The 22,923-nt window shown below is 41.3% G+C and overlaps 1 protein-coding gene across 1 annotated transcript in view; it reads right to left on the reverse strand.

Annotated features, from left to right (window-relative positions):
• The window catches only part of ntsr1 (neurotensin receptor 1 (high affinity)), a 92,293-nt gene that overhangs the window by 34,419 nt on the left and 34,951 nt on the right, over nt 1-22,923 (reverse strand). Inside the window, exons 2-3 of the mRNA XM_085393172.1 lie at nt 20,004-20,205; nt 2,676-2,760 (exon numbers count right to left, since the gene is read on the reverse strand). Coding sequence (XP_085249298.1) covers nt 2,676-2,760; nt 20,004-20,205 — 287 coding nt within the window. The remainder of the gene's footprint in view (nt 1-2,675; nt 2,761-20,003; nt 20,206-22,923) is intronic.

Raw genomic sequence — 22,923 nt, forward strand, 5'->3', positions numbered from 1 at the left:
ATAGAAGTGCACAAGCTGCCTTGAACGACTAGGGGGTAGTGGGATCTGGGTCCGTGACCTCCCCTAGTACAGTTGACCTGGATACTTACTACTGTAAGAATGGTTTTAGCTGTTGCTAGCGCAGAAGGGGGGGGGGGGCTCCAGGGCTCAAACCTGCGAACAACGGCTGCCCGGAGTGCACTACGCTGTCGAGCATTAACTCAGCCTAGCCCCACATACCTGTACCCAACCAGATAACCCAGGTGCCCCTATTCCAAGACAACCTGGTTTGACAGAAACATACTGCAGTCACTTTTAAATCACGTGTAACCCTTTTATTTGTTCAACTGGCCCTCATGAACCTACACCGTACACCAATGTTAACGGGGCCCTGAAGAACACAAGTAACAGAAAGAAAAACCCCAAAACACTCAAAAAAATAAAGAAATCCAATAAAACAAATAAAACAGGCCGTTATTCCCCAAAGTGGTGAGTTCTCACCCCCCTACCGAAAAAGGGCCCAACCATCACAATTCAGAAAACCAATGAAAGGTTAACACAGAAACTCTCTTATTTAGGATGGTTAACACAGCTTTACTTCTTTAAAGTAAAAGTCTGATCCAGTGTCAGCACCTGCAAATCTGAGGCCATGATCCTCAGCTGGAAAAGTGGGGGAACTCCACTAGATGGGAGAAAAGGATTCTTTTGAATGACACATATCTGGATAACCTAGGCAACTAGAGCAATGTTGGTACATGTTGGTATTGTGAGAGATGGAATGTACGTTATCATCTACCCATTTTCTTAACCATTTAAAATAACATTCATGTGCTTTTTGGGAGGAATCCAGAATAGAAAGGCTCAGGAGATTTAAATCTGGGAGTTTGTCTTTCTTGCTGTGAGGGGACTGTGCATACAACTATAAAGTTCTATACTAAAATACAAAAATGGAGTAGTTGTAATTGTATTAAAAATTTAAAACTTATGGGGCAGTACTTTTTAAATTCATTATTTATCTGAGAACATTAGTTACTTTTATGTCAATAATATAAATTGTAGATTATACAGAAGCAGAACAGAAGACCTTGGTTAATTCACCAAACATATATTATAAACTATTTTGATAATTATTCATTATTCATAATTATTATGCACATCATCTAAAGTGTTTTGTTTTTTGTTTTGTTTTTTTGCAACAAGCAAACATGCTCTGCAACTTGTGTTGCTCTAATGGGGCGCCAGCCACAGAAGCCGTGTGGTTACTGTGTTTCATTGAATAGGAAGTGCATTTAATTACTCTGGATGTATGATTTTTCAGCTGCCACATTTATCAGCTGGTTATCCATTATTCATATGGAACAGAAGAAAGAGACTTTTTGAGTAGGACCATTCACCTGCTGAGATGTTTGTTTGATTTGATTAATGAAACAATGCAAAGGTTAATTGTGGGGGGGGGCAAGAACGAGAGGTTGAGATTTTTAAATGAAGTCAGTCCAATTAGGATGAGATATATATAGACACTAGATAGATAGATAGATAGATAGATAGATAGATAGATAGCTCCGTCTTGTCAGGCATTGCTAACATCTGGTCCTATAATGACCCCATGTAGGCCAATTATGGATCTTCGGGTCAACATTATGTCAGCAGCTGTTCTCCACCGTGAACTATGTTTAAAAACAAACATCGCTCACACCTCACAGATGACAGCTTACAGTCCTGCGTAAAGATGAAAGTGACTTCGTACCACGGCAGACCCGCTGCTTTTCAGCATCTCTTTATTGACCACTTTTCACACACGGTTGCTGTACGCATACAGCCGGCTGTAGCTTTTCAGCTCACAGCCCGACACATACCAACACAACAGCATAGATGGCACAGACGTTAAGGCAGCGAGGCATGATTGCGGGTGCTGCTCAGGTGCGTCCGCCTCCCCTGCAGCGGCGCAGCAGGCCACACCCCGCCACACACATTAAAAAGGTAAAATACATATTTAGGCAGAATTTTGCAAATATATATTTTTCACTTTCTAGCAGCATAGTGCTTTTTTTCCAATTACTTTTTGAAAGTCAGGTCAAGGCTCCAAAAGCCCAAAGGCGATATAAGGTTGGCGGCTCACAACAGTTTATGTTTGCCGGGTCATTTTAGTTCGGCTGGGTGTCTTTCCTTTTGTTATATTTCTTTAAGAGTTCAAATTTATGTGTTAATTACATAAATTAAATGTAATTTTCTCTGTAGCACTTCATGGATTTTATAAGCAACAAACCTTAGTTGCTCTGTGGATTTTTTTTAAAAGCAGTTAAAAACTTTTCTGTTCAAACAAGCCTTTTGTTGATCTACATATTTTATATTCTTTACATTATTTACATTTGATCTTTTAAATTGTGTATAATTCCTATTGATTATATTGTTTATTTTAATATTTGTGTACAGCACTTTGTGACTGTCTGTCTGTGAAAAGCACTTAATAAATAAACTTTACTTATTCACACAAAGCATAAAGGTAAAAAAAAAAACAATGTATACAGTGTTATCTTCATTTTAGATTTCAAAAAGTATTTTCGGCTCCCAGTGTTTTCTTTTGCGTGGAAACCGAGTCCAAGTGGCTCTTTGGGTGTTAAAGGTTGCTGACCCGTGGACTAAACCAAGTAGTGAATGTTCCCTTGCATGAAAGACTGAGAGGAATCGTTACTCACTCTGACCACTCAGTCACGTAGCAAAACATGAGACGGCGAGCGTGATAGGGCAGCCAGCAGACCACAAAGGCTATTACCACAGCTCCTGAACACAAGGAAGAGGGGAAGTGTTAGACACCAGTAACTAGGCAAACAGACACAGAAAAACAGAAAATTGATTTGTTAATGGAAAATACTCATTTGCACACTGTGCAGGATGTTGACACAAGTAATTAGGAATCAGGCTTAAACAAATGCTTTGATTGTTGATTTATACCAAGGACATCAGAACAAAGAAACCAGTGAATTTTTGATTTAAAAGATCAACAGAACAGTATTGTGACAGTGTCAATAAATTTCCTGTACACATCACTGAAATTATTTTTCAGTTGAATTTTTGAAATCAAAAACCACATGGATTGAATCCAGTATCTCCTGTCATAATTTGTTAACAACCAGATGTTTTATTTTGTAATAAAAGAGAGACCTTTTTTATGGATATTGGAAATTCCCTGTACTGATTATTTATCATTTTCATGATGACGCACTATGTCAACCAGCTGGCAAATATTTCAGTTTCACTTAAAACTCAGAGTAGATAATGCTGTAGGAGTCTTTCTGATCCAAAAGGGACTCGTACACTGTCAAAAATATTCAGGTAGAATATTCATTTTTAATAACTGGACAGGATCATAAATGTTCTGCTCAAACCAACACAGAGAGACTGAGACAATAAACACTATTATCAGCACTATGTGCTTAATTTATTTGATTAATTTACCCCTTTTTCCTGCAGATCTTTGCAGCTCGACCAGTCTGTTTCTGTTTTTATGGAACCTCCGTAATTGCTATAGTAATTACTATACTACCGAAGTATAGTATTTGAGTAGCCCTTAGCTCATGCAAATGTTTAACTTATGTGGACCTTGTGGTTAAGTTTGTATAATTCAATACTTGAAAAATGTATGTAAAAGTCAGACAGAACAAAAGAACCATTAATATTAGGTATATTTAAATTAGTTGTACATCATCAGTTGCATTATATATGACTAAAATCCATGTAAGAAAATTGATGAAATAAACTCAATAAATAGCCTTCAGAGACTGAGAGAATGATACAAACATTTATTGATAAAAGTTGAGCAAGGGAATTTACATATAGAAAAAAAGTGCAATGAACCCCAAGATTACTACTTTGCTGGATTCCATCCAACAGATTACATAAATACCCTCAGAACTCATCACCACACAAGGGTATTTGATTTGGAGTAACACAGGAGGGAAGAAAGACTCCTAGTTCAGTATTCTTTGGTCACTGGATACAGCATACTGGGGACCACTGTATTTGACCATATGGAAAAACTGCTTTGACGACCTCTTAAATCTTGCAAAATGCTGTCAGTGTCAGTGTCACATAAACTCCTTTTTTCCAAAAGAGTAAAGTACCTAGAGTAGTAGTAAAGAGAGTTGACAGTTTGTCTTGCAACCGGAAGATTGCCGGTTCGAGCCCCGGCTCGGACAGTCTCGGTCGTTGTGTCTTTGGGCAAGACACTTTACCTACCGCCTACTGGTGATGGCCAGAGGGGCCGATGGTGCGATATGGCAGCCTCACTTCTGTCAGTCTGCCCCAGAGCAGCTGTGGCTACAACTGTAGCTTGCCTCCACCAGTGTGTGAATGTGAGAGTGAACGAATAGTGGAACTGTACAGCGCTTTGAGGGCCCAAAAAGCGCTATATATATGATCGGAAGGTCGGCGGTTCGAATCCACTTAACGGCTACCCTGAAGTACCCCTGAGCAAGGTACCATCCCTACACACTGCTCCCCGGGCGCCTGCTTAGTGGGCTGCCCACTGCTTCACTGAGTGAATGGGTCAAATGCAGAGAAAAACAAGTAATTTCCCCATGGGGATCAATAAAGTATCCATTATTATTATTATTATTATTATAAATGCAATCCATTATTACCTAGATATGGCTGACGATTAAAGTTGAAAGCATAAATGTGAAACTCGCATTGGATCTCAGCTATAGCTAGGCATTATCCCCAAATAGCAGATTACTGTATACCTAACATGTAAGTTCACATCTCAGACAACCTCACCTGGACCACCAACACCACCTCCATCACCAAAAAGGCCCAGCAGCGCCTCCACTTCCTGAGATGTCTGAAGCGGGCCAACCTCTCTCCTCCCAACATCACTATGTTCTACAGAGGGACAATAGAGAGTGTTCTGACCAGCTGCATCTCCGTGTGGTTTGGAAACTGCAATGTTGATGATCTCAGCAAACTACAACGGATTGTTAAAGCAGCTACCAAGATCATTGGAACATCTCTCCCTCTGCTACAGTCATCTTTCAAATCGCTGCATCAGTAAGGCCTCAGGTATCGTGCTCGACCCGTCACACCCCTCACATGGACTCTTTTCTCTCCTCTCATCAGGCAGACGCTACCGCAGCATCGGGGCCAGATCCATCAGACTCCTGAACTCACTACCAGCCCTCCCTTCCCCCCCCCCCACCACACACACCCACACAATCTGTTAACTGACTTTTTTTGCACTTTGCACACCACTACCTCTGTAAGAAACGCTACTCTATGTGTAGCATCCCTGGCTGAATGATGGTCTCTTATACTGATGCTTCACAGAGGTTTTATTGGAAAAGTTTTTATTGAAACATTCAGTGAAGACACCGTAAGAGCTAGGAGCAAAACAAAACCAGCAATATTAATACCATAACATCAAAGGAAACAAATTTCTCCTGCTCACATATAGCATTTACATCAAATTTACATCACTCAATTCATTATATCACCTCACTAACTTACAACTACACATAAAGGTCAAGGTCAAGGTTAACAACATAAACTCTATTAAACGACATTTTGATTGCATGTAACTTATTCCGTTAAAGGAAACATTAACAAACCTTGTGCCACTGTCAGCCAGGTACTAATTGGCAAAGTAAACGTACATATTTTTCACTTTAAGGCACACTATTTACCATATCCTAAAAGAAACGTTACTAACAGCCCTTTAGCGGTTTTGTGCCAGTTTCCTGTTTCAAAATAAAAGCACGGATTTCAAAAATAAAACCAAAGTGCCTTTCAAACAAATGTAAAAAATATTTACCAAATTTAAAGGTCATTTACACTATGGGCAATTTATGCTGCCCTATGAACAATCTTATTCACTCTGGGTTGAACTGGGTTTACAAGCTGCTACACTGGTCACTTTAAACCACACCAACTGTAAATTCTAATTGTAACTCTCAAGCGGATATTTATTTATTTTCTTCTCATTTTTATATCTATTTATTAGCTTGCTTTGCACTGATGAAACCAGAGCCTCATCATCTCAAATCTCTGTATGCTGGACTGGATATAGCAGAGATGACAATAAAGTTTACTTTAACTTTGACTTAATGAATGAATGAATGAATGATTGTCTGTGAAGGTTCTCAGTCATCCAGGTCATCGTAGTCAAAGGAGCTTGCAAAGAAAAGCGTCTGGACTTCTTTAAGTTGCTTGAAGACGTTTCACCTCTCATCCGAGAAGCTTCTTCAGTTCTAAGGTCAAATGGTGGAGAGTCCCAGATATAAACCTAGTGGGAGTGACCCCCCACAGAGGGACAAAAGGACCCCCTGATGATCCTCTAATCGCCTGAGCCAAGGTGGGAAACTGGGCGTGGGTCCCAATCAGCCAGAGTTTCGGGTGTGTTCATTGTGAAACCTGGCCCCACCTTATCATGCGAATTCCTGAGGTCAGATGGCCCAGGATGTGAGTGGGCGTTAAGGCGTCTGGGAAGGGATCTCAAAACTGGATTATAGATGGCAGAGAGTTGGTGTCGTAAACCCCCGCCTCTGTTCAAAGATGGTCGCTCACAGTGGACATAGATGGCTTCTTTCACTCCTCTTTCAAACCATCTGTCCTCTCTGTCCAAAATGTGAACATTGGCATCCTCGAAAGAGTGTCCTTTATCCTTAAGATGCAGATGGACTGCTGAGTCTTGTCCTGTGGAGGTGGCTCTTCTGTGTTGTGCCATGCGCTTGTGAAGTGGCTGTTTGGTCTCTCCAATGTAGAGGTCTGAGCATTCCTCGCTGCACTGTACAGCATACACCACATTGTTAAGTTTGTGTTTTGGCGTTTTGTCTTTCGGGTGAACCAGTTTCTGTCTGAGCGTGTTGCTGGGTCTGAAATACACTGGGATGTCATGCTTGGAGAAAACTCTCCTGAGTTTCTCTGATACGCCGGCTACATAGGGGATGACAATGTTGTTGCGTCTGTCCTCCCTCGCTGGTGTCTGATCTTCTTTTCTGTGCCTCTTTGCTGACTTTAAGAACGCCCATTTAGGATAGCCGCACGTTTTGAGTGCTTCCTTTACATGTGTGTGTTCCTTCTTTTTCCCTTCAGGCTTAGAGGGAACATGTTCTGCCCGGTGGTGTAGGGTCCTAATTACTCCAAGTTTGTGTTCCAAAGGGTGATGGGAGTCAAAGAGGAGGTACTGGTCCGTGTGTGTGGGCTTCCGGTAAACTTCGATGTTGAGTTTGCCGTTCTCTTCAATGTGCACAGCGCAGTCCAGGAATGAATGATTGTTTTTACTTTTACTGTAAAGATCAGTGAAAGTGTAAGTTTCTTGAAAAGTATAGACATGTGTGTACTTAGTGATGAAACATTAATGTAACATTAAATGTGTGAAGATTGTTATTTTGGTCTTCGGGTCAGGCCATTTTGAAGTTGTAGAGCTTGTTAGCGTTGTGTTATGGTAAGCTGTCAACAGGTTTTGGACCCATTGTGCAGGACTCAGGAAATGGGCAAAGTGAAAACACCTGGGAAGCACAGCTGAACAGCTATTCCACAGTCACCTACTCCACAGGTGAGGGCAGCCATGGCCAAGTCCTCCTCTGCACCGGAATCTGTTCCTTGAGTGGAGGCAACTGGTATCTGGCCTGTTCCTGCGCCTGTCCCTGTTCCTAGGGTGGGGACAGCTGACACTCAGCCTGTCATTGCACCCACTGGGAGGGGGTGGCTGGTGTTCGGCAAGCACCAGCACTGTATCCATTCCCATGAGGAAAATGGCCAGCACTTCACAGTAGCCTTAGCTGTGGAGTTGTGTGCAGGGGGTGTGATCTGCACAACTTTAGCCAACTCCGCCTCCACCTGTCTCAGCTGGGAGCTCAGCTGAGCAGTCTCATTGTTCTGTCTCTGCTGAGAGCTTGAGCGAGCCGACCCAGCCGCCTGCGTCATCTGCTGGGAACTCAGGCAAGCTTATCCAGCCAGATATGATCTCCACATCTCCACATCACCATCTGGTTCTGCTCCAACAGAGCTCTCCGCACCGTCTGGTTCTCATCCTGTTCCACTAGAGGTTTCTGTGCAGTCTGGTCCAGCCATGTTTCCACCAGAGGTCGTTGCGCTGTCTGGTCTGCACACCTGCCAGATCACATCCTGCGCGGAATGCATGTCCACATCCTGCTCAGCCACAGCCTGCACGTACTCCTTCTCCTCCTCGGCCATCAACCAACCACACCATCACAGGCCACCTTCCAGGCCACCTGAAGTTTTATTTGGCGCCGCCATCGTCCTCCAGATCTGTGGGCTAAGGAGCCTCACCATCAAGGACAAACCCCAGACCTGCCCTGGAGTTGCCGCCGCTTCCCATGTGATCGGCCTCCTGAATCATCTCATTGCTGCTGCTTCTTATAAGGCTTTTATATTTTTAAAATGTTTTAATGCTTTGTATCTTGTTCTATTTAATCTCAACAAGCCCCTTAAACAGTCTGTGATCACTGATGGCCTCTCAGTTTTTATTACCACTAATCATTTTAAAGTTTAGTTTAGATTGCATTTGTCCCTGACCATCGGGAACCGTTAACATTAACTTTTATCGAGTGGAAAAAAGTTAGCGTTCATCCTCCAGCTTCACTGTTTATATTATGCTAACATAGCTATGTCGCTAGTGATCACGTAGCACATTGTTATATACCAGCTAGCCAAACTTCAGTAACCCTATGAATGCCACTGCTGTTTAGTTCTGTTTTCATTTATGTCGGAAGTGATAGCAGAGCTGTAAGTTTTAAATGTTTCAGAAATCCCTCAGTCTGAACATGGTATATTATATTTAGATGGAAACTAGCAAGCTAACTCCCTGCTAACTTCCAGTTCCATTAAATTGAATAAAATCTGTTTTCATGGATGCCTGGATGTTAAACTTAATTATTACACCCGGTAGAGCAGCCACACTGATCATTTTATTACAGTTGAAAGAATTTAGACAGTTTTTCAACTCTCAGTGATGCTGCAGTGATTGTTTTACTTAGGGACCTGCAGCAGAGTTTGGGCCCAGACACAGCTAATGTCGTCAGACTTAAAGACCTGATAGTTATAACTTGGTATTTTAAAGATTGGTGGTTCAATTCCTGGCTCCTCCAGTCCGCATGCCAAGCATGCAAGACACTGAACCCCAAGTTACTTTCTGATACATTCATCAGAGTGTGACTGTTAGAAGGAAGGCACTAACGTATAGAAAAAGTGCTTGTGTGAATAAAGCACTTTGAGTGCTCAAGTAGACTGAAGTGCTTTATAAGAACCAGTCCATTTACTTGTGTGACACAGACTTGACATCAGGCTGAACTCATTGATTTCACCACAAAACATTTTTATTCAGATTTCATTGTTTTGGAGTAACCTGTAAGAATGAATAGTTAGTGATAGAGCAAAGTTTGTGATCTCCCTAAGTTAATTAACTATTACCTCAAAATCCCAGTGTGGCTGAATAATTGGTGGCAGTTGCTGCTGATAATGCCTACTGTTGTCATTTATGTCTGCTGGTTTCCTAGCAGCTTCTTAAAGATCCCCGCTGTCATATCCAGAATGCAACATAACGCATGTAGTTAAAGAAACCTCTCTAAACAGTGTTTATTGTTCTCTGTTATTTCCTATCACTGCATGATAGGCAGGCAGCAGAACATAGACCCCAAAGATATTCAAGTGCTGATTTTTATGTCTGTGAGTAGAGATTATTACTGGGTCAAACATACATTTACTCTTTTATATCTCTGGGTATGAGATTCTGTCTACAGCAGGTGATTGATAGTCCTTTGTTTTCCATCCTTTTGTGCCCTGTTAAGAAATACTTGTCTCACAATATCCCACAAAGTTGGCAACACTTAACATTGATATTTTTGTTGTTGATTCCTCAGTGGGTGTAATAACATCCGCTGTTTGTTGAGACAAGCCTCAACAGGGCAATTTCCTGTCTTTCCATAACCTTAAGTACATAAACAAACTGAAGAAGTAAAAACAGTGTGCATTTGTGTGTGCATGAGTTGTTGTCCCCACAACATGAACAATACCTTACCACATTAGTTATGGTTGTGTTCTAAATTAGTCTCAAGAAAATGAATTTAAATTAATGTAACATCCTGCTATCATGCATACATGAACATGTTTATTTATGCGTGTTTGCATTACACCCATATAGTCAATCAATAAGTCAGAGGCAGATCTTTTTTCTCTGTAGTCTCTAGCACAAAGACAACGTAGTCCTCAGCATTCTGCTCATTACCATTTGTCACTGTCAATACGTCTGTTCAGCAATTCTGAAATCATGGTACCTTCCTCGGTCATGGCCTTTTTATTCATATTGCTAAGTAGAACTTAACCATAGCACTATGGTGAAGAGTAAGCTCAAATATTTGGAGCCGTACTTGTCTAATAAGGTCGTCTGCAACCTTCCACCCCCACCCCCAACTCTGGCTCACCAATCCCTGGGGCCCAATGTGTAAATTCCTAACTACCACTGTACAAATACACAAACAAAAGAAAAGTGTACTCACTCTTTTGGACAGATTTATCTGAGTGTCGATAAAATTTAGTACCCACTAAATTATCTGGAGGGGCATTTGTGAATAATTCATTGTACATTATAAATAGAGGTAGGCATGTTGGTAAACATAAAATACATTTATGATTTTATATATATATAAAAAACCCATAACCTGTGAAACAGTTCTGGTGTGTGTAAAAGTCTTTCTCATCTTATCCCTACCTTTTTGGACTTCACTTGAAAGCATGTTTCCCTTATAAATAAAAAGTTATGTTGTTTTTATAATTATATAAGGTTAATGTCATGGTCCTGGGTCGGTGACCCAGCATTTTGAGTTTATTGTTATTATTTTCTAGTTTCTTCTGCTTTTATATTAGTTCTTAGGGTTTGGTTCTGGTGTTCAGTGTTTTATTATCCCTACCTGGCTGTAGCTCAGGTGGCAGAGCAGGTCAGCCACTAATCAGAAGGTCGGTGGTTCAATCCCAGGCTGCATCCTGGCTGCATGCCAAATATCCTTGGGCAAGATACTAACCCCGTGTTTGCCTACTGGTGGTGGTCAGAGGGCCCGGTGGCGCCTGTGTCCGGCAGCCTCGCCTCTGTCAGTGCGCCCCAGGGCAGCTGTGGCTACAATGTAGCTTGCTATCGCCAGTGTGTGAATGTGTGTGTGAATGGGGTCCTATGGACTAGAAAAGCGCTATACAAATGCAGGCCATTTACCATTTACCTGTGTCTTCCCCTTGTGCTCTGTTCGTTTGTGTTGTAAAACAGTCTGTGAGTTTCCCGTTTTACTTTGAAGGTTTGTGTCTCGTCGTGTCATTCCCTCATTTCCTTGTGTGTATTTATAGTGTGTGTGTCTGCCTGTGCTCCTCGTGGGTTCGTCTGTGTTATTCTGTGTTAATCAGTGTTTCTCCGCGTCTCTCTGCCCTGCTTTCTCCGTATCATCCCGTGTCCTTAGGTTTGTTTATTAGTTTTTCCCAGTTTAGGTTTACGTTTGGTTCAGCCCTCGCTTTTGTTATGTATTATGCACTGTAAATAAACTCACTCACATCATTGCCGCTGTCTGCTACTTGGATCCTCCTTCTCATCACCACAAGACTGCTGCCCCAGCCGTGAAAGTTAACTTATGAAACTTATAAGTATTCATGAATACTTCCTCACTGTGTTTATGTACTTGTAAGCTTGAGCTGATCAACCTGTAAAGTCAAAGAATATGACCGTTAGAGCTTGTTCCGGTCAGTGATAGGTACATCCTTCCTGTCCCCTTGGTATTTTCCCAACACGTTCTCATCCCAAAGCGTAACATATTATGCCATGTGAGAAATCGTCGGTATGTTACGTTTTTGGCCACCCAACACGTCTCTATGTTACATGTTTGGAAACGTCAGGAAACATGAGAACCATTTGGAATGAATCTACATGTACATTTCGTTTTACTTTATCATCATTAATTACTTTGGAAAACACTATCTAATATGATCAAGTCTGTGGTTAAGATTAGGGTTAGGGCTGGAATACACTGCTGGAACAAATGTTACCGCCGGGAGCGTCATTCTATTGGATTCTATCCACAATCCAGCGCATATCATAGGGAAGCAGAAGGTTACCTTTCGCGTTCCTATGGGACGCCTCGGGATGTGACAAATCGTTGCTATGTTACGCGTCGGATTGAGAATGGTCTGAGTTTTATTTTATTTTATTTATTTTTTTTTTACATTTTATTCTTTGTTTATGTGAATAGGTCTCTTTATTTTATTCCATCTATGCCTTTAAAATGAAGTGAGAGCTACAGCCTTCCTCATAGTGCTCTGGCCGAGCCCATTAGATTTGCAGATGTTTAGATTTGGTTCTTGTTTTCCGACAAATGATCAATTTCTGGAAAACCTCGATTGCAGGCTGGTGAATTGTTATTAACTTGAGTGAGCCATGTTTTGTTCTGCTACTGTGCTAAGTACACACACACACACACACACACACACACACACACACACACACACACACACACACACACACACACACACACAGGCGTAGAGTGATATCTGATTAACATATGAGAGAAGGCAGTATGACCATAAAGAACTGAAAATTGCAGTAGAGTGTCACTCTATACTGAAATAGAATGAGTTGGGGGAGTATTTGCTCTGTATGGCTGTTTATCCTGCATTAAAATTAGAACAACACTTGCAAGACCCCTACAATTCTAAAAGCTTCAAAATGTAAAGCTATATATATGTATATATTTCAAAAAGCATTGTAAATTGTAGGTTGTTAGATGTTAAATACATAAATGTGAGTATTAAAAAAGCCAATTACAGCTAAACCAAACAAACCAAATTTATTTGAAGAAAAATAAGATCAAAAATTGAAATTCAAGTACTGAACAAGTCTCTGACCACCAATATTAATAATGACCCAATTCAAAGTTCTACCAAAAGCAAGCACAGATAATGTACTGGCAATGCTGGGAAGGCAACTGAAATCTTCTGGGTGATGGGTGATAAAGGCAGAAACATCAGTGACAAAACCCTGGGGGCAGATTTCATGAATCTTTACTAGATTTGTGTTTTTTGTAGTAAAAGCTTTTTTTGAATTGTCAATGATGAAACAAAGACAGGTTATGTTTTGACTGGGTTCAGAATTTGGACCTATTCAACTGTAATTATCGCACACACATATGAAGAATAATTCTAATTAAGTAAAGGACATGGAGTGGGAGTAAAAGGAAGGGAGGGACTGGTCTGTTCTCATAACCCAAGACCACATTATATGTGAGACATATTACAACTAAGATTTGCCTGTCTCTGTATGATAATGATAGCACTCTAAGTCAGAACAGTACGAGAAATCATTACAAAATGTATTTTTTCTGTATTTAATTTGCCTGACATTATCCAGCTAATTGGATTGTCACTAAAGTGCGACATTACTTTGAATACAGCAGGACAGATCACAGCAACTACTGCTATAATTGGGAATATTAGAAAAAATGGAACCCATTTGAATACAACGTTCCCCCTTGATCCAGTTAAGTTTGAAAGTCATTCTGTGATTTGACAAATGGGTCCGAAGAATGAAAATTGAATTATTATAGAAAGACATTATATGTTTTATTACACAGTGAATTTTTCATGAAATGCCAGAGATCAGGTATCATGTGTCGTTTCATCAAACAGGGGACGAAAGATATTTTCAATGACTCTCAAATAAATGGAAATATATATTCCAGGGTTTTTTGCCAGTGTCATACGAGCCAGGTATTACAGTTTTTTACAGCCGCTAGGACACATTTCACAATACTTAGGTCACTTTTGCAAAACTCTTCACACAATTCTCCTAACTGACCTTCAGCTTGGCAAAGCAGTTCATTTCACATTCAAAATGCACTACAACTACCAAAGCACTTTATTCAGGTCTCAAATAAACTCATTCTTCCAGAACACTAGCAAAGGTTGACAGCCGACAAACACACTTTGTCACCCACAAAACAATGACCTAAAAAACACTAACAACATGTAGCATTACACAGTGTTTTCTTGTGTAAAACAAGGACACATCTCTGTTTATAATTTCAATATATGTTACTGGAATGAATCAGACATCATGCAGAATTCGTTAATATTTGTTTATGTATTTTTTTTTTTGCACTAAGTAATCCCAAAATACAAGAATTTGTATACACACCATCCACTGATACACATACAATAGTAATGCTAATCTACTCGGTCTTCTCCATTTGGCCACAGGTTCTCATCCACATCACATCTTATGTCATCTAGGGCAATACACCTAGGAAATAATCTTCTGGCATGCCAAAATTGAAGGAGTAACACCTGTGTAGATGTTCATCTACAATGAGAATCAGCTATGGCTGGTTAAACTGCATTTTTAGATTTAAAATATGTTTCAATAAAATATTGCTGTTTAATTTTGCTGTCTTTTTAAGTTTTGCATTGTGTTATTGTTTTGGCCATAAGTTTAACAGTTTTGAAAACAGTATGTAAGCACATGCAAAATGTCCTGTACGTACAAAGATTTTTGGCAGTTGTTGTGTCTGAGTGAGAAAATAATTCATGAAATTTGAGAGATGTAGTCATTAAATGCATTTTGTGCCAAAACAATGATAACTGGTCCTCAGTTTAGCCCACATAGACCTCTGTTGTGCTCACTGTGTGAGGAGTTTTGCAAAAGTGACCTAAGTATTGAGAAATGTGTCCTAGCGTCTGTAAAAAACTGTAAGTGAACCAGGCCCAGTCAGTTAAACCACTGCACCCTTCCTGAGCTAAGGGTAGAGGAGGTAGAGCAGGTCATCTGCCAATTGCAAAGTTGGTCGTTTGATCCCTAGCTACTCCAGTCTGCATGCCAAATATCCTTATGCAAGATACTAACCCCACGTTGCTCTCTGATGCATTCATCAGAGTATAAATATGGGTGAATGATAGAAAGTAATGACATAGAAAAAAAAGCATAGAAAAAAGTGCTTGTATGACTGAGGCAAGTTGTGTAAACTGCTCTGAGTGCTAAGACAGAGTAGAAAACTGCCATGTAAGAACCAGTTCTTTTAGAAAATGTGTGTATGAAGTAGCTGGCTATGGTAGTTGAATATGACTCCTATCAGGAAAAATGCTTCTGGAAATTCTGCTGTTTCTTTTAATGGGTGAAATCAAAATATCCTTTTTTTTTTTTTTTACAATTTCTCTGAGCAGTGTATGGTCTGACCTTGGGGAGAATTTCTTGGGACTTCCACTCCTGGGAAGATTAGCAACTTCCATTTGTGAATAATCTTTCTCATTGTAGAATGAGAGACTTGAAATTATTTGGAAAGAAGCTTCAAACCATTCCCAGATTGATGGGTGGCAAAGACCTGAATGCTTCAGAACAGCAAACTGCAAAAACTTCTGCTTTATATTTACAGATGATCAGTTAATCAAGTGCACCTGATTAGCAGTACCTGGTTGCTAGTTACCCTTGTAATTTCTATGGAAGCAATAAAGTCTACTTAGTTTTTCACACAGTGCTTCTTTGCTTCGGCTTGTGTGTGCCCAATTGCTGAGGATTTTATTTTTAATTATGTCCGGATGTGTAAAGCTTTAATAAAGAAAGAAGGTGTACTTTTTTTTTTCATACAGCTGCATTTTATTGACCACAACTATTGACAACATGGTAAATAATTATCAGAAGAACAATTGTTACCACACAGAAATTACATTTTTGGACTAGAGCTGTAAAGGGTGGATTATCTCAAAATATTACAGATAGGCCACTTCAGAATCTGGACTCTAATAAAATTTTTTAACAGTTTTTCATTTTGCCTCTGGCCTCTGGCCAGGAGAAGACAGCAACATTTCTGGAAGATGCTTTTTTATCAGAGCTTAAACCTGCATTTGTGGATGGCACAGAGAGCTGTGTTCATAAACAGTGTTTTCTAGAAGTCTGACCCCATGTAATGATTTACATGCCAGAATCGTGCTGAATGAGGGCCCAACTATAACAGGCATCCAGTATTTATTTTCAGACTTGTCCCTTGCACGTAGAGATGTGACATTCATAGTTTTCTTGAGGAACATTATTCTGAAATGGATTCATAATCTGTAGGTGCGTTTTTTTTTTTTTTGTAGATTGGTGAACGGCTGCCTATTTTTCTTGGAGAAACTCTGAGATGTCCTTTTTATACCTGATCGTGTTGCCAATTAACCTAATTAGGAGCAAAATCTGATTCCAGCGGTTTTTATCAAACTCAAAATATGGCAACAGTTTTTATGATTATGCTTAAACATTTGGGGGTTTTTTTGTTGTATTTTGAATAGAATATGGGTTTAAGATAACCACTGCATCCTGTTTTTATTTACATTTACATGTCCTCTCACCACTACTGTTCTCCCTCTACACTAACGACTGCATCTCCAAGAACTCGGCTGTCAAACTCCTAAAGTTTGCAGATGACACCACTGTCATTGGCCTCATTCAAGATGGTGATGAGTCTGCATACCGGCAGGAAGTTGAGCGGCTGGTACTCTGGTGCAGTCAGCACAATCTGGAGCTGAACACTCTTAAGACTGTAGAGATGACAGTGGACTTCAGGAGACATCCCTCAACTCTGCTCCCCCTCACCATATCAGACAGCCCTGTGTCAACTGTGAAGACCTTGAAGTTCCTGGGTACAACCATCTCCCAGGATCTGAAGTGGGAGACCAACATCAACTCCATCCTCAAAAAGACCCAGCAGAGGATGTACTTCCTGAGACAACTGGGGAAGTACAGTCTTCCACAGGAGCTGCTGATCCAGTTCTACACTGCGGTCACTGAGTCTGTCCTGTGCTCCTCCATCACAGTCTGGTATGGAGCAGCCACTAAACAGGATAGGAGCAGACTGCAGCGGACTGCACGGGCAGCAGAAAGGATCATCGGCATGCCCCTGCCCTCCATCCAGGATCTGTACCTCTCAAGAACCAGGAAACGGGCAGGGAAAATCATCACAGACCCCTCACACCCTGGACACAGACTTTTTGATCTGCTGCCCTCTGGCAGACGGTACAGAAGCCTGCAGACCAGGACCACCCGACACAGGAACAGTTTCTTTCCCCTCGCCATCTCCCTTCTTAACAGTTGACCTGTCACACTGCTCCCACTGCCAGACTGCAGCTGCACCTTATGTACATTTTGTAGTATTCATTCCACCTCATTCATTTCTGTATTATATGTATATAAGTTTAGATTCGTTATTTATAGTTGGTTTACACAGCTTTGTGTATGTATGTGTAATGTGTATATATAGACACGTGTGTGTGTGTGTGTGTGTGTGTGTGTGTGTGTGTGTGTGTGTGTGTGTGTGTGTGTGTGTTTGTGTGTGTTTTACATTGCTGTGCTTGAGAGCCACCATCTACCGGAACCAAATTCCCTGTATGTGTCTGCACATATACTTGGCCAATAAACACGATTCTGATTCTGATTCTGATTTTACAGTGTCCCAACTTTTTCACAAGTTTTGTCACTGTGGGAAAAAAAGTTAAATGTAGTAATGCTGCATTGAATCAGTTAAGGCTTCTCTCAGCTGTGAATCTCAAAAGCTTTGTACACATCAGTGGAATTGCTTGTGCCAAAAGTAAAATGACTGCAGACAACAATACAAATAACCATTAGTTTTAAATATAGATATAAATTAAACTTTACTAGATTATTTGACAGGCTAGTGGTGGGTAAGTGATGCACTCCCTTAATTTTAAGTTTAACTAATCATTTTTAAATATATTTGGTTGTTCTAAGACAGTATTAAATGGAAATAATCCATTCTCTGTTTTACTTTATGATGGGGAAAGAAAAGGGGCAGTTAAGCGAAACTGAAGGCTAATGAAAATACGTTAACAAACATTTGTAGCTTTTGTCTAACAAAAAAGTTGCTCATGCTTAGGACCAGTCTTGTGTACAGCCAAGATCACCCTGAAATAACATCATTAGATTGCATGTAGTTTGCTGTGAGACTGTCACTGTTGAAGTTTAGCATTTTGTAATGATGAAAATCGAGGAAATTTTAACAGCAGGAATCCACCGGGAAATTTTAGGTGTAGGTGTAGTCATAAAAAGATGTTGGAAGACATGTTTAAAAGGGTTGTTTCTTCGGGTCTCCGATGATGACTATTTGCAGCTCATAATTTATCCACATTTGATTAAAAGGATATGTCTAAGGATAAGCCTCCTTTGAATCATTTGCAGGGCTGGAGTGATGGGTGTGTGGATCACTGATAGACTGATGAAGCTGCTGAGTTAATGCAGGTGGATATCGATAAAGTGCACATGCTTGCGTGCATGGAAGCTTAGTGAGTTTTATGCCTCTCATAGTGGGTGATGGAGTGTACCCAAGCACAAAAGGTTGAGGACAGCTTAACAGGCTATTAATATCCTCCAAAGCTTGAAGTCTGTTAACACCAGCATCTAAAATCCAAGGCTATATCACAACATTTTGTGAACATTTCTCATTTATTTAAAAAATGGTGGTCTTCATAGTGATAACCTTGTCATATAAGTAAATCTCTATCATTTAATTTTCAAGCTGAACATTGGCTATGATAAAAGAACACCACTGCACTAAAAACCTCTGCAAATGGTGTCAAATAAATCCTGGTAATTTGTAATTCAATCTTTTTTTTTTTTTTAAATCAGGGAGTGAACCATGTGTCACGGCGGGTGAGGAGAGCCGTGTGAAAATAATAAATGAGGATCCAATCGCAGGCAGTAGTGGAGAAGTGAAGGTGGTTTATTGAACACGAAATAAATATGGACAAACAGCAAATGGAGCACGAACTAAACTAGACTGGAAACAACTAAACTACAGAGCACAAACCTGGACAAGAATGAGAACGAGCAGAGGAGCTGGACAGCAGGGAGAACACACGGGTGAGACATGGTGGATACACAGACAGACCAGCAACTACAATGACAGAGGACACGACTTAAATACACAGAGAAACACAGGGGAATTACACACAGGTGGTGGACACAGCTGGGAATAATCAACAAGACGAGACAGAGGTAAAACTGAACACACTCACATGAGACGCAGACCTTCACAATAAAACAGGAACAAGAAACCATCACACTAAGACGCAGACTCTACACTGAGAGACAGACAGAAAATGACACATGGAACTAAACTAAACCTGCAAAAACATGACAACTCAAAATACTGGGTTAAACTGACCCAGAACCGTGGCACCATGACTGGTAATTGCTTAAAGCTTTTTAAAAATTAGATTTATGAAAATGTATTTTTGCTCATTTAAATAAACTATAATAAATAAATGATATGCATTTTCAAAATGTCAGAATTTACAGAATTCTAGTGTTTTACAGAAACATCAATAACTCTCAAGAAATGAATAAAAGAGGATATAAAAGATGTTTTTACCTTTTGTATTACCTAATAGATCCCTAGGATCCGCTATATACGTTTGTCTCTATACACTGAACATACTTTGTACAAATTTGATATAATTATAAGATATCACTATTTTTACTCTCACATTTACATGCTATGCTATGAATAGAGCCATGTTTTGTAGGGGCAGGGATAGCTCAGTAGGTAAAGTGGTCGCCCCATGATCGGAAGGTCGGCGGTTTGAATCCACTTAACGGCTACCCTGAGGTACCCCTGAGCAAGGTACCGTCCCTACACACTGCTCCCCGGGCGCCTGCTTAGTGGGCTGCCCACTGCTTCACTGAGTGAATGGGTCAAATGCAGAGAAAAACAAGTAATTTCCCCATGGGGATCAATAAAGTATCCATTATTATTATTATTATGTTTAGTTGCATGTTCAATGACAGCAGAAAATGTCTTGATGCCTCAAGTCAAAGGAGAATGACCAAACTGCTTTGAGCCGTTAGCAAAGCAACAGAAAACTAATAACCATTTGCTACAATTCAGGTATGCAAAAAAATGCACAACCTGCTAACCCTTGAACAGCAGCAGAAGACCGCAGCAGAAGACCACACCAGATCCCATTCCTGTCAGAAAAGTGTTGGAGTGTTTACTTACGGAGAACAAGAACTCCATGGCGTAGCGACTGAGCACGGTTGGACTCCACAGTGAAATTCAGCATGGTGGGATTTGCACCAATCATGCAGACACGGTTGTCTTGCTCAGCCTCACGGAACATCCGCAACAGCTGATTGGCAATGACCCCATTCAGAACAGATATGGCCACCATCGGTATGACAAAGGACAGGAATGCATTTACCTGTTCAAAAAGAGAGAAGGCTGTAAACACTGGAGATTAGTGCTGATAGAAAAACTATGTATCTGCTTCACTAAGATAAAATGTATATATGTTATTTAAAAAGCAAACAAATAGAACAAAACCCCCCAAAACAAAACAAAAACCCAGTGTCCCTCGAGGCTGATGATTGGCCCTACCGCCATAATAGGTTGGAGATTAAAGATGGCTCCCGTGTTTCTTCTGTTTGCATCTATATCTATATAATATATGTTTGGCCCATCTTTCAGTTTACTTCTTGTTTTATGTCAAGATTACCTGTATGGAAAATATAAATATCTATCTATCTATCTATCTATCTATCTATCTATCTATATATATATATATATATATATATATATATATATATATATGGCTCTTCCAAACTCACATTTAGTCAGATTTACAGTGAGTGATGCTTCCTCGAAACGCTTAAAAACAGTTAAGAGGGTTTGGAGATGACTGCTCCAGGAAGCAGAATAAATGACCACATCATCTAATTAGGCCTCACAGTTAGGGACCCCGGCCAAAACCTTAGCCATCAGGCGCTGAAATGTCGCTGCCGCATTATGCAAACCAAAGGGCATCACGGTATACTGAAGGAAGTGATCGGGGGTAACGAATGCAGAGATCTCAGACGCTCTTGCAGTTAAAGGAACCTGCCAATATCCCTTTAATAAATCCAATTTGGTCACATAAGTAGCGGATCCCATCCGATCAACACAGTCATCCATCCTAGGTAATGGGAAAGAGTCTGCTTTAGTGGCCGCATTCACCTTTCGATAATCCGTGCAGAATCGAGGAGTATTGTCAGATTTGGGCACTAACACACATGGGGAGCTCCATGCGCTAGCACTTGGAACGGCTAAGCCATGCTCAAGGAGGTAATTGACTTCTCTCTGCATTATTTCCCTTTTTACTGGATTCACCCGGTACGCATGTTGTTTAATTGGCTTATGCCCCTCCACATCAATGTCATGACTTAAGACAGTCGTTTGATGCTGGTGATCAGAGAAAAGTTATTTTTTGTCAGAGTAATGATATCAGTTTGAGCAGTTTCAGGTAAATCGGCAACAAATGATTCAAGATCATTTAAAATTACTGCATTTTTCAGCCCACTTCCTAATGCAGCATCATCCCTCCCAGATAATCCGTCATCCGACAGTTTGTAGGCGGGGAGGATGGCAACAGCGCACACCGGGGCGCTGTTGTATTTTGCTTACGGGGATAGAACAGTTTCTTTTTTTTCTTTTTTTTGCCTGTCCCATTTGGTTCTTTAGCCATCAGAATTGTTGTCTGAAGACCAACAAGGATACCCAATGGATTTACTTTGCCAAATGGATCATCGTGGCATTGCCGTATTGGTCCATTTGATTGACCTTTGTTTTTATTGTTTATTATATTTTATTTTCAGATGTCACAGACGGGACAGACATGAGTGAGGGATAGGAAAGGGAGAAAGAAAGAGGAAGGAAAAGAAAAACAGAAGGGGAGAGGGACAGTGAGAAAGGGGGGGAGAAAAAAAAATCTCCTGGATCACCTGTTGAGAGAAGAAGAATAGAAAACAAGCAAAAAAAACCCCAAAGCAACATACTAAACACAACACCATCGCATTAATCTAGCTAAGTGTAAACAGCAGTAAATACTGAATATTCAATGTTGCTGTGCAGCACGCAGGACAGACAGCGCACAATGTGCTTTGAAGTAGCAGCCAAGAAAGGTGTAATTTAAGTCTACGAGCAGTGAACACCCGTGTGCATACCTGTGTGGATCAGCGCGCTTGTATTCAAATGGTTTCCACATGTAATGGTCTGCAAGAGGATGTAGCGAGCCATAGCCCTGTCCCCCAGGGCATGAAGCAGGCATGGAGGAGATCCAGGCCCCAGACATCCAGAGGCTCCCAGAGCACGAGAGCCCAAAGAGGACCACCGGAGGGGCATCCGTGCCACCCTCATGGGAAGGGCTGAGATTCCCCAGACGAGGCGTCACCCAGTATCCACCGAGCAGAAGCTAGAGGGGGCTGCACCGGCGTGCCCGCCGGCTCTGCCGGCAGCCAGCTGTGCCAGAGTGAATCGAGCCGCAGGCCCAGAGGCCCCCTGCACCCCGGAGGAGGCCTGACTGAGCAACAGGCGCCAGGCCCCGCCAGGCAGCCACTGGGAGTGAGCCGGTACATACCTGAGCGCCCAGCCCCGGACACCAAGAACCACCAATGCACCGACCCCTGAGGGCATCAGTCACCGGCAGGGAGTGTGGTGAGGGGAGATAGGCCTTGGAGGGCCTGGGAGTTCCCAGAGAGGTGGAGTCTAAGACCCGACCTGACATATAGACACAGACAAACAGGCACACACAGACACAAACATGCATTCCCACCCTCATGCACACATATACAAACACTCAGCACTCACCCAACGGAAGGATTGACATAAATGGACATGTACACACAATCACACTCCCCAAACATACTCTATACCCCGGGTCCAGGTACCCTCGCCCCCAGAGGGGGAAACAGAACCCAGACCCAAGAGATGTTACCCTTCCCCCCGGGGTGGAGGCAAGCAGACCGTCCCAGCAGCAGGGAGGCCAATCGGACAGCTAACATCTCCTCCCAGCCCCCCCGCTCCAATGACTAGCAGAGAACGGGGGTGTGTGAAGACCCCATACCTCCCTCCTCCCGCTCATGTGTAGTGTTGCTGCGTGTTGTTC

This window comes from Rhamphochromis longiceps, linkage group LG20 (genome assembly GCF_057381845.1).
Source record: "Rhamphochromis longiceps isolate RC_006_pf linkage group LG20, R_longiceps_female_GT1.1, whole genome shotgun sequence".
NCBI lineage: Eukaryota > Metazoa > Chordata > Actinopteri > Cichliformes > Cichlidae > Rhamphochromis > Rhamphochromis longiceps.